The sequence below is a fragment of the Trachurus japonicus genome, chromosome 13 (genome assembly GCF_045865225.1).
Source record: "Trachurus japonicus isolate A0001 chromosome 13, Traja_1.0".
NCBI lineage: Eukaryota > Metazoa > Chordata > Actinopteri > Carangiformes > Carangidae > Trachurus > Trachurus japonicus.
The window spans coordinates 10,911,027-10,922,924 of NC_140919.1; the positions used below are offsets into that span (position 1 = coordinate 10,911,027).

General features: G+C 40.4%; 1 protein-coding gene across 1 annotated transcript in view; it reads left to right on the plus strand.

The window, feature by feature from the left end:
• Window positions 1-1,738: 1,738 nt before the first annotated feature.
• LOC146975607 (ATP-binding cassette sub-family G member 4-like) overlaps window positions 1,739-11,898 on the plus strand; it is a 22,663-nt gene continuing 12,503 nt past the window's right edge. Inside the window, exons 1-6 of the mRNA XM_085794401.1 lie at window positions 1,739-1,935; window positions 7,380-7,663; window positions 10,040-10,157; window positions 10,318-10,450; window positions 10,634-10,684; window positions 11,493-11,638. Coding sequence (XP_085650527.1) covers window positions 7,393-7,663; window positions 10,040-10,157; window positions 10,318-10,450; window positions 10,634-10,684; window positions 11,493-11,638 — 719 coding nt within the window. The 5' untranslated portion in view covers window positions 1,739-1,935; window positions 7,380-7,392. The remainder of the gene's footprint in view (window positions 1,936-7,379; window positions 7,664-10,039; window positions 10,158-10,317; window positions 10,451-10,633; window positions 10,685-11,492; window positions 11,639-11,898) is intronic.

Sequence of the window (11,898 nt, forward strand, 5' to 3'; positions counted from 1 at the left end):
ATAATTTTGAATAAAAATATATATACAAATAAATACATAAAGTAAAGACATGGTACAAACAAATGAGTATGGAAAAGTATCTACAGTTGAATAAGGAGTATGTGCAAGTGGTATATGTTACATACACAGTGGTGAGATGGCATTGAATGTTGCGTCTACATGTAACAAATACAGAAGAAAATAAATAATGGCCCTACATTAACACAGATGAGTAGGCTATTTATTCATTAGTCCCTTTATTGGTCATATTGCTGCTTTTGAGTTTTAACATGAACTAAAATAACAAGACAAAATTTGGTAACACTTTATAATTACACACTATTAAGCATTAGTTAAGCATGAATAAATACTGAATTCTTCAATAACGAATTGTCTGTAACACTTTCTTATTTTCCTTGAACTTACTTAAACATATTTAAAATGTCTCTGTTCATATATCTTAGTATTTTTTTTAATTGAGCATCAATGACACAAATTATGCCAGAGACAAAAAACATAGGAAACATAAAATATGACGAAAATGTATTCTCTCAGACTCAACACTTACATCCTTTTCCCTGATTCAGGGTTGAGGTCACCGACTTGTTGTGACCTTTCTACGACACAGTGTTTAAAACAAACTCCTCCTCCCTTTGGGTGTGGTATGTAAAGTTTCACTACAAATTGAATACAGTTCTTTATGGTTATTTTGCTCAGTAAATAAAGGCAGGGTTTTCATGAATGAGGCCCTTTTTGTTTCTTTTCTGTTCAGACTCCCTGTCCACGCCACGGTCGATCTGAAGTGTCCCATCATCCTCGTCTGACACCAGGTGTGTTCACAGGAGAATTCCTCCCCTCTGGCAACTCGGAGTCGGAGATAGATGAGAGACAAGGTGTGTGTGTTGTGGGGTTGAGTGAGTGACAGAGGAAATTGTGTGTATCCATCCACCGTACAGTGTTGTGTATCTGTTCGAGTCTGAACTTGTCTTGGTCACGTTCAGCAGCTGATTGGGTCTCCGAGATATGCAGCCCGTGTTGTGGCTTGTTGGTAAATCTGTCACATCCCCTAAGACTTTGAGGAATTCAGTGGCGTCTCTGACTTCAACAGGACGTGTCTCCATCCATCTCTGTACTCAACTACAACTTCCTATAGCTGCAGTTGAAGTTACATTTGTTCCCTTAGATTTTTAATACAAAAACTCATTCAGATTGTAAAATTTAAAATGAATTTCAACTAATGCAAAAGAACTGTTTACTATTCTTGATAATCGCCAGGGAAATGTTTGACTTCTTTCAATTTCTTCTTATTAGGTTTTTCCAACTGCATCTCAAGTGTTTTTTTTTCTCTATAAGCAAACTGATGAAGACCATGAGAGGTGGCTGAAAGATGTGGACCTTGACTCTAATCCCTTTCCTCTAATTAATGAGGCTTTACGAGGTGCTGATACTCTGCGTCTGCTCTGGCCTAGTTTTAAAAAATGTGGGAATTGAGAGCTGGAGAGTAGAGATGTGGGTTACATAAACCTAAGCCTACACCTGTCACCCACCATGAAGATTATAGAGGCAACAAAAATCCACATTTCCACGAAGCAGAGGAGTCTTGTCCCGCACCTCCAAACCTCCACCCCCATGTGACCCGGTCCTGACAGTGGGGTCGGTACAGTAGCTCAGTGTCCTTTCTCAATCCGTCCTGTTACGTTCCAGCCCACCCACCCTTCCTCCCTCTTCCCCCCTCCCCTCACTGCTGATCCGCCCTCCCTCCCTCCCTCCCTCCCTCTCTGCCCAGCCCGGCTCTGCTCTGCTCTGCTGGGCTCTGGCGTGCAGCGATGCTGTAGATGCAGCAGACTGGTACAGACACCGTTTGATACTTGAATGCAGCAGCCGGGGAGGATAACAACAACATCCTGACAAGACGCCGAGGAGAGGACAACGATACTTGACTGGACCGCCGCCAATGTAAGCTGCTCCTCACACTCCTCACACTCCTCTTCATCTGCTCCTGACAAGTGTCACTGTCGTTATATCGTACGACTCATCTCTCCCCGGAGACGATGTGTCACCGCTCAGCTCAGCTCAACCCGTCCCCTGTCCTCTCTGTCCACTCTGTCAACTCTGTCCTCTATGTTTCTGTCTACTCACTGCTGTCACACAGACTAGTCTAATTTCTAACCTTTTGCTACAATGTGAAATGAAGAAATTGTATTTATTTTCACCTCTTATGTCTGATCTTCAGTTCAGAGCGAGTGCTTTCTGCTTTCATCAGGCTCCAGCCTTTTAACTTTTAATTAACAGTATTAATGAAATGCTTTGGTTAGTTATTGATCATGTGACAAGCTCATTAATCTGTTCAAGTCAAACTGGGAGTTTGTAAAGTTATGTTGCGTCAGAGAGGGATAAAAAAAAAAAAAGTCTGATGAAAAATGTTTGAATTTTCCATTTATGTATTTATTTTCCATCATCAGCTCCAAAAAACACACAAATTATTGTATTAATTAATTTGTTTGTTTCTTCATAAAACAAACATGAGCTCAATTCATTCACTGTTTTCGAGCCAAGAACATGCAATATTTCCAAATCCTTGAATAATTTGATGAAAGAAAGTCAGAATAGCTCTTTTTTTACTTTACTCTGCATCAAATCTTCATTGATAAAAATAAAAATTAAACCAAATGATGAATAATGAATAGAAACGTTCGTGTGCTCACTGTGTTTAGTGGAAATACTGAAACTGTTGAAACACAAACACTGATGGAAACTGAAGGCGTTGAAAGGAGCTGAGGTTACACTTTAACAGTGAGCACTGAATTACTTTAAGTGGAAGTGTCAGTTTAAGTGTAAATATTGAACGTGTCAGTGGGAATGAAAGAGCTGAAAGGAGCTGAGACGCCACTTTAGAGTGCAAGTGATGAACGGAACTGTTCGCTGTGATAAAAACTGAATCAATACGGAAAATAAATTCAATTTATTCACATATAAACTCATGTAATTAACATTAAGTGTAAGATAAAACATATAAATGACCAAATCAACATGTTTATGTTTTCATAAATCAAAGATGAACTGTTTTAGATCTGACAGGTGACACCCCCCACCCCACCTGTGTGTAGAAAATGCTATGTGGCTTATGCAGTTCTTTTTCTATCAAAGCCTCTTCAGTGAATTAGCTCTCACCCTCACGCAGTCATGGGAGAGCAGTGCTGCCCAGTGCACAGTACAATCCTTATGTTCAGCCTTCTCATGTTGCATAAGAGAGCGGCCGCTCTCGCCGCAGCCGCTCGGTGTTCGATGGCAGAACAATCAGAAACTCCATTCAGGTTTAGAGCTTCTCAACTTCATGTTTTTGTTCGTAAAAACGGTGACGTCCTGCAGAAACACTACACTACTAATTTTACTCACCTCTTAGTGTTCACGGGTACTTATTACCTCTTCGTCCACCTGCTGCCTATAGAGAACATGCATTCTTGTTCATGTACAGTTGGGTACAACTCGTCCACATTGTTTCTTAACCATGGGAATGTACTAGGTTAAAGCAGAAAGGGATTTTTTTTAAATTATTTGTCCTTAAAGGGAGCATGATTATTGAACATGCTTGAGCAAACTGTAACACAACAAACATGACATGTGGTTTCAGAGAGTATATGACCCAGTTGACCCGAAAAAGCTGTGAGTTGCATTCCTTACAGAATCTGAAGGCAGCTCCTCTGTTGGCATCACAAAGCTCCTTTTATTGTTTCCACTGTGCATCAAGGCGACAGAAGTGTATGTAACAAAACAATGAACTTAAATCTCGGATCAGACATCAATGTTTGATGCCAACGCTGTCAAAAAACTAAAACAAACAACCGTTATCCTTCATTTTGGGTCAAACACCTTTATACCTGAGTCACAGCAACATCCAATCAACCTGATTACTCCTACAAACCCCAGACTCTTTATTGTTAATGACTTGCAGATGTAACAATTCAAACTCATTAAACAAAGTGTTGGCTTCCTCCGGCCACTGCTCCCTCGCTCAATCTTCCTCTGACTCTCGAGAGTCCAACGTTCAAAAATGGATCCAACCTAAATATGGGACTCCACATCTTCACACTGCTCCTTTTCTAGGTAACAGAATAGAAATCTCTTTTCTGGATTTCTAGCAATTGATGGCAACCATTGGTCCTTCCCAAAAAAAATCACCCAGATAAGACTCATGGGTTTGAATGTAACCTGTGTTCTGATTGGTCTTGTTTGATGGGTATGTAAAGTCTCCAGGTGTTTTCCTCTGGTAACTCTGCTCTAGTGAAGTCCCTTTTGACCTTAGACATCTGACTCACTGTATTTGTAGATCCGCTGTCATTCAAGACCTCCCAGGAACATTCAAGACTTTCTCTGTAATCAGGAAAGTGTTGTAGTCTGTCAGTAAGAGTTATGTTGTGGTTGTGATACAACAGGACATCTTACACCAGTGGAGAGAGGTGGGTGGAGGACGAGTGAATGCCCAACAATACGTCTAGAAATCCAAAGGATTCTCTACTGACTTGGTTTTTTGACAGCTGCAGTTTTACAGAATGGATATGTCTTTAAGTTTTTGAAGTGATTTTGATTTTTGGTCCGTTGATCCTCTGCTATATCTGAAAATAACAAACCTGTTGCTTAACCCCCTCCCCCCTTTTCAAATCAGACCAATGAGAGCCCTGATGTTGTCTGGAGGGATTCTCCCTCAGTGGTCATCCGCATCCACCACCACTCTGGTTTTCATCAATGCATATTATCTTCCTCAATTGGAAGTATAAACAGTACTGAACGAGTCCTGAGCTCCAGAGGGTTTTGGTAGTTGTGCCGGGTTTGGATTAGACCAAGATTAGACCAACATTATTGTTTAATACTTTAATCTAGAGCCGACAAATACAGGTCGTTTGTCCCTTTTGTTGTTTGACCACCTTTGTCATGGTAACTACAATAAACATGTTGTTAATGGCCAATGTTTGGTTTAATCACAGAACATTGGTTTGAGTTTGGTTCAGGTTTTGGTCAAAATTTGAGGACATGGGTCGTCACAGTTAATAGAATAAAACACACTAAGGTTGTGGAGTGGTCATGGTTTCACACAGGAAATAAAAAAAGAGATATAATTTCAAAGTCCTGTGATTTGTCAGCCCATTTAAAGATACTTTAACTTGACTTTGATTTCCACTGCAAATTTCTTGCTTTATAAATCAACAAATCTCCCCTGTTTACGCCTGTGATAGTTATCGTTGCTGCTCGATGTGACTTTACAACAAAACATAGTTTTGGGTTGTAATAATCCGTTTATCCAGACGACCTTCAGAGAACTTGTGCATCGTAGAGTTTTTACCTTTAACACTGATTTGATTTTCCAAGAGATCTATGGTACACAAAGTCTTCAGGACTTTTCGTCGAAGCTCATTCAAGTTGATTCGGGGAAATGACACGATGCTTTATCATCACTTTGACGTCTCCGTTTAGCCGTGTGGACCCGACCGCTTTATTTGATTCTAATGAGCCTTTAATCAAGCTGCATTTGGGGGCATCAAGTCTTAGAGTCAGATACGAGCGTAGCAGCGGTACAGTAGATAATCTGAAGTGGTGTGATCCCAGGTCACTGAGTTCCCTGCCTCTCCTCTCTCCCCTCTGTGGACCTTCCCTCTCCATTCAGACCAGCGTAGTCGACTCGTGACGCATTGGCATTCAGAACACGTCTCTCCGTTTCGCTGCCTTCTTACGGACACCTTTTGGCGTCCACGAAAGACTTTTCCCTGGCTTCTCCCTCCACGCTGGCTGGTGAGATGTGTCGGCGTGGAGGTGTGATCTGGAGGGCAAGTGAAGGAGCATGCGTTTCCCATACATTAACTTGGCTTTGTGCTCAGTAATGTACCTGAGCCTGCAGAGTTTTTTCCCAAGCCGGTAACTCCAGCCCCCTCCCACTCCGTGCAGATCAAGGGTAGAAAAGAAAGTTGATTTTAATCCCCAAGGAGATTATGAACCCCATGAGTGATTAAATGAGACTTCTGTCTCAAAAAGGACAAATTACTGTACCACCTCAGACTTGGGAACCGTTTTTACAGTGGTCTGCGCAGAACAAAGTAGATTAGATGTATCTCCATTTAGATGATCATTAATCACCTTGCGATCACAGGGAGGATTGCATATTTCTGCTGCTTAGACGGTCGTGGATTTTGTCTGACGGTGGTCATGTCTTTTCCCAGGAAACATATATAATCTTCCATTGAGGCTGGACTCACAATGAACCACGACTAGTAGATGTGTGTTGTACATGAACAAGCCAAACTGGATGTTCACTCACTGAATCAGAAGGTGTTTTTCCATCAACCTGCTTCAAAACACAATTTGAATCTGTACAAAAAACCCAAGTGGAAATGCAAAAAAATAATAAAATGCAGCTGTCATGCAACCAAACAATCCCTAGAAAATTCACAATATAGTCAATACAATTAAAGTAAATAAACAAATAAACTAAGACTAGTTAGCTGAATGTTAATGCTGCCAAAGATGCTTTTGTTTACAACGTATGAACTGTTTACAAGTTTAGCTTGTTGGCTGTCTGACACAAAATACCAAACCAGTCTGACTCTGAAGTATCTGACAAATTCAAATTTATAAGAATTGTTGCCATGGGAAACATGAATTTGCAGAATTTAATGGTAAATGTCGAAAAGTCTCTCTCAAACGTTAAACACATGAACCTCATTGTGACTGAATGAGGATGAATGAAGTCAGGATTAACACCACAGTCAGCCACTTCATCATCCAAGAACCACAGATCTCAAAATCTGTATTTTCATAATAATTCATTTAGCTGTTGCTGATCAGTTTGTTAAATATGTTAAAGTTTATTTGCCATTCACATTGTAAGTACAATGTAGAGTCAAATGCCTCCCTCACCTCTTAGAAATACCATACACTCATGGAAATAAATGACCCAGCATATAATAAAAACATCAATAGATAATCAATCTAATCTCTGTGCTACTTGCCCACTGGTCATTGAATGTCTCATAGACAGTCATCAGCGTCATGATTACTGTTGCATAATTAATAATCAGTGAGCTGAACTCCTGAACATCTGCACTTCACTCACTGCTGCACCTCAGATCCTACGATGGTTAAACTTTTGCTTTGCACGAATTCACTGTGTCTCCGTCTTTACTAAAGTAGTAGCAGTTATTAATAGTAGTTAATATTTCTTCCTCTGTGCTGCACTGCTCTGTTGTCTCGCCGTGAATTATTGAGTATGTTTATTAAATGACCTCCAAAAACTGCAAGCAAGGCAGCAAATCCCCAGCTGTGGCTGTAAAATTAGACATGCCAGGACCTAATTAAACACGACTAACCTCTGATTTTGCCCTGTGCACCTCCTCTACCTCGTCCTCCCACAGACAGAGAGCTGGTATGGACAATAAGGCGCTGGAACCCGACTCCGTGAGCATCCCCATGGAGGAGGCCATCATGTGCAACGGAGACAGCCAGCTGCAGCCTCAGCAGCCTCAGCAGCAGCAGCAGCAGCAGCAGGAGGCGTCCATATTGACCCACCTGAAGAAGGTCGAGAACGAGATCACGGACGCTCAGCGTTTCTCCCACCTGCCCAAGCGCTCGGCGGTCGACCTGGAGTTCAACGACCTCTCCTACACCATCCAGGAGGGACCGTGCTGGAGGAGGAGAGGTAACACAAGCGCTCACTCACATTCACATTCACAAAGACTGGGTAAAGTTTGAAAGGAGTTCGTTTGACAAACTGTGACAACACTGACAGAGAGTTGAGACTCAGACACAAACATTGAGCTCAGATCTCTGAACAGTTGTAACAGAAGTGAATTGCATTGTTGTGGAAAAACAGGAAGCAGCAGCAGTTTAACCCTTTTGAGGTTGGTGCCACTATACACGATGGTGGGGTGTTTTACTCTTTCATGTATATCTCTGGAATGATAGCAATGTAATTATTTTTCTTATGGAAAGCCGGACACTTTGTCCTTTACAAAGAGTCCTGGGTCTGTATCTCACCTAGAAGAGAGCATGTTCATTTACATCAAGACGGTTGCTCCGTTGCCTTGATCACGATCAGAAAATCAACCATAAATGCAATAAGTAATGTGTAGATTTTAGGCAAGGCAAGGCATCTTTACTTATATAACGCATTTCATACCAAGGCAACTCAATGTGCTTTACATAAAGACAAAACATTTAAATAGAACAACATAAAAACAAACTTTTTTTTAAAAATGAAAACAAATAGTAGCTAAATATTAAACATAGAGTTAAAAGCAAGAGCAAAGAAGAATAAAACAAATAGAGAGAGAAAATCAAATAGATCAAGTACTTGAAAGAGCTCAGCCATAAGCACATGAAAAGAGAAATGTTGGATTTACGCATTTTACAAAAGCTACGACCAAGACATGGGCCTCATATGGAAGAAGTTGTTTGTCTTGCAGGAAACAAGACAAAAAGAACTGTGATGTGTCTTTGCCTCATTGCAGGCTGTTTTCTTGCCAGATGAGTGGAGCATTTTTTGTAAATAATGTAAATAATATATTTTGTATCATAGTTAGAGCCCTTCTTCTTTTTCCCCTAATCCCCAAGACCTAAAAGAACAGTTATATAGTGTCTAAAAAGAAGTTTATAATAATTTTTGCCAACAAATATATGTGAAATTTATTTACCGTTTCTTTTATTTCCCTTTCTTTTTCTGACCATATAATTTTTTCTACATTCATGTGAATGAATATTTTGAAAGCCAAGGTTGTCCTGAAAAAAAAAGTATGTCATTACTTGATAGTGCATCACAGGGCTGAGGTTTTACAAACATGAATACACAAGAAAACCGTAGCAGTTCACTTCCTTTTAGCGTTTTCCCTCTCTCTGTCGCCCTCGCTCCGTCTCTTCCTGCCCAGTGACACCATTAAAACAAACCAGTGACGAGGCCTCCAGCAGTGAGAGAGAGTCTATACTCACTAGTTCATGTTCAAATCATTTACACACACACACACACACACACACACACACACACACACACACACACACACACACACACACACACAGGAAACAGAGGACGGAGCAGATCCCACTGATTGACCAGAGCTGATCGGTTCTGATCCTCTGCTCTCACACATGATCAATGTGTGTGAATGGATTTTACACTGAGGATCAATGGAAGCTGCACAGTGACACACAGATACACATGTAGTATGCGTGTGAAACTGACGCTTTCATAGCAACGATTAAATAAATGAAAGTGCATCAGTTGTTAACGTAGATATAGTGTTGTCATTAAAATGTCAATGATATGAAGAAAACTCTAATAAATAAAATAGAAAAAAATAAGACAATAAAACTGAATAAAAAGACAAGATCAGCTGGTAGAGGATTATTTTTAATAAATGTTTTTAAACTGAAAAATCAATTTAAAAAATGTCATTTAAAAAAACTATTAATAATTGATTTCTTAATTATCCACAGCTTATGCTTTAATCGCCTCATTTTCTGATGAACACTTGAAATCAGAGCATTTGTGAACACGAGCAGTCAAAATTGTTTCCATAAATGATCCTGATTTCGTACAAAACTGAAAAAGTAAGCCGTCATAATAAACGTTATCTCAAAGCTCTGCGCAGGAGGAAGTCAAGACTTGATTTAATTATAGAGAGAAACTGAAGAGCCAGTGATTTCCCTTCATTAAATTTGTTTACAAGTGCTGTATAATCCATGTGCACTCAAATGTGAATAGAAAATTGTCAGATATGTACGGAAGCCTGTAGAGGCCCTCTGTTCACACATTTTACTTCCTCCCATTTTCTTGAGAAACTTCATTTTATGTCGTCTTTTTTGTAAATATGTAAATAAACATATTGTATAAAGTAAATAGCTCAGAGCTATAAATTGTGTTCACTTGTTTTCTTTGCCTCACAAAACAAAGAAATTAATGCAAGTGTAGATTTTGAATTTCATTTCTTTGCAAATGTCACTTTACTAAAAGGTTTTAACTCATTCTGCACTCAGTTCCCGATGAATCATGTTGTTATGTTACGTTGTGTGTCTTCGTCAGGTTTCAAAGCCTTACTGAAGTGCCTGTCTGGGAGGTTCTGCAGTCGGGAGCTGATCGGGATCATGGGGCCCTCAGGGGCCGGGAAGTCCACCTTAATGAACATCCTGGCTGGATACAGGTGAGACAGCAGAACAGGATCACAACACGACCAGAGGAAATCTAATCCAGCTTTTATCAAATGTCTACGGACCCAAAAAAAAGGGTTTTATTCATAATGTGTGTGTCCATGTGTGTGTGTGTGTGTGTGTGTGTGTGTGTGTGTCCCTCCTGCTGCTCAGGGAAACAGGGATGAAGGGTCAGGTCCTGGTCAACGGTCGACCTCGGGACCTGAGGAAGTTCAGGAAAATGTCCTGCTACATCATGCAGGAGGACATGCTGCTGCCACACCTGACCGCACGGGAGGCCATGATGGTGAGAGACGAGTCGCTTTATGTCTTTAGAAACTTTTCAACAATTATTAATATTATCATAGTAAAAAAATATGTAATGTATCTTAAAAATCAAATAGATTACATTTTTTTATTTTTCCTGCTACCAGATGTGACTAAAGTGAAAATAACTGTGTTGAATGTGTGTGTGTTTGTGTGTGTGCAGGTTTCAGCCAACTTGAAGCTGAATGAAAGTGTCGATGTGAAGAAAGCTCTGGTGAGAGAATCAAACATCTACCAGCTTTACACCCGCAGAGTATTGAAATTTCCCATTGACCTTAAACACACCAAAAACCACCACTCTTAAACCTAAACAGCCGAGTTCATATGGAGTTATTTCTAACTGTTTTAACTGAAACATGTTGATTTGTTCCTGGACATTTAATTAAAAAAAAGCTTCAGTTATTTAGTTGACTTAACTGCGCTGATATTTAATCGGGCCCCAATATTGGCACAAAAACAACAATAATCCTCTCATCAAGGCTCAGCTCAGGAGCTGTGATGGTGTGCTGCAGCCTGTAGATGAGGCGTTCAGGGAACATCTGTAAAGTGCAGCAAAAGTAAACACAGAAAAGGGAGTTCAGCTCCTTAAAGGACTTTTTTTGCCAGATAATGTAAAAAATATATGAGAGTAAATGTAGTTAAATCTGGTACAAAGGGTGAAACAAATAGATTGTTTTGGAAAGAACTGGGTCCCACTCCTTTTCAGATATGTTGCACAAGTTATCAAGTGTTTGATGGTTTTATTAAATACAATACAATCAGACAATAAGTAAGTATAGAAATAAAATGTATTTCTATACTTACGTATTGTCTGATTGTCATACTTATAATCTTCCCTTTCTTCTTGTTATTATTAGCTATTATTATGTTATTTAATGATCTACTTTTTGTGTCTGTTAGTAATTGTTCGAAGGTTCAAGGTGTGAATATTTTCCCAGCTCCACATCTGTTTTGGAACCAAATCTTGTGAGTGGATGTTTAACTCTCCTCCGTCTCTGGTCTTTCTCTTCCTACCTGTCCAGGTGAACGAGATCCTGACGGCCTTGGGGCTCCTGGACTGCGCTCACACCCGCACCAGCGCTCTGTCGGGGGGTCAGTGTAAACGTCTGGCCATCGCCCTGGAGCTGGTCAACAACCCTCCGGTCATGTTCTTCGACGAGCCAACCAGGTGAGACACACGGACACCAGGTGAGCTGCTGACGAGTGACGAGTCGTCCACCACCACCGTCCTCTCTCATTAACCCTCCTTCTGGGTGAAGGAAGGAAGGACGAAAGGAAGGAAGTTAGGAAGGAAGGAAGGAAGGAAGGACAAAGGGAAAGAAGGAAGGAAGGATCAGGGATGCAGATCCGATGCCAGGATTGGGGGGCGGGGGGGGGGCACAAAAGAGATTTTTTTTTTTTTTTGCCCATATGCAACTCATACCATGC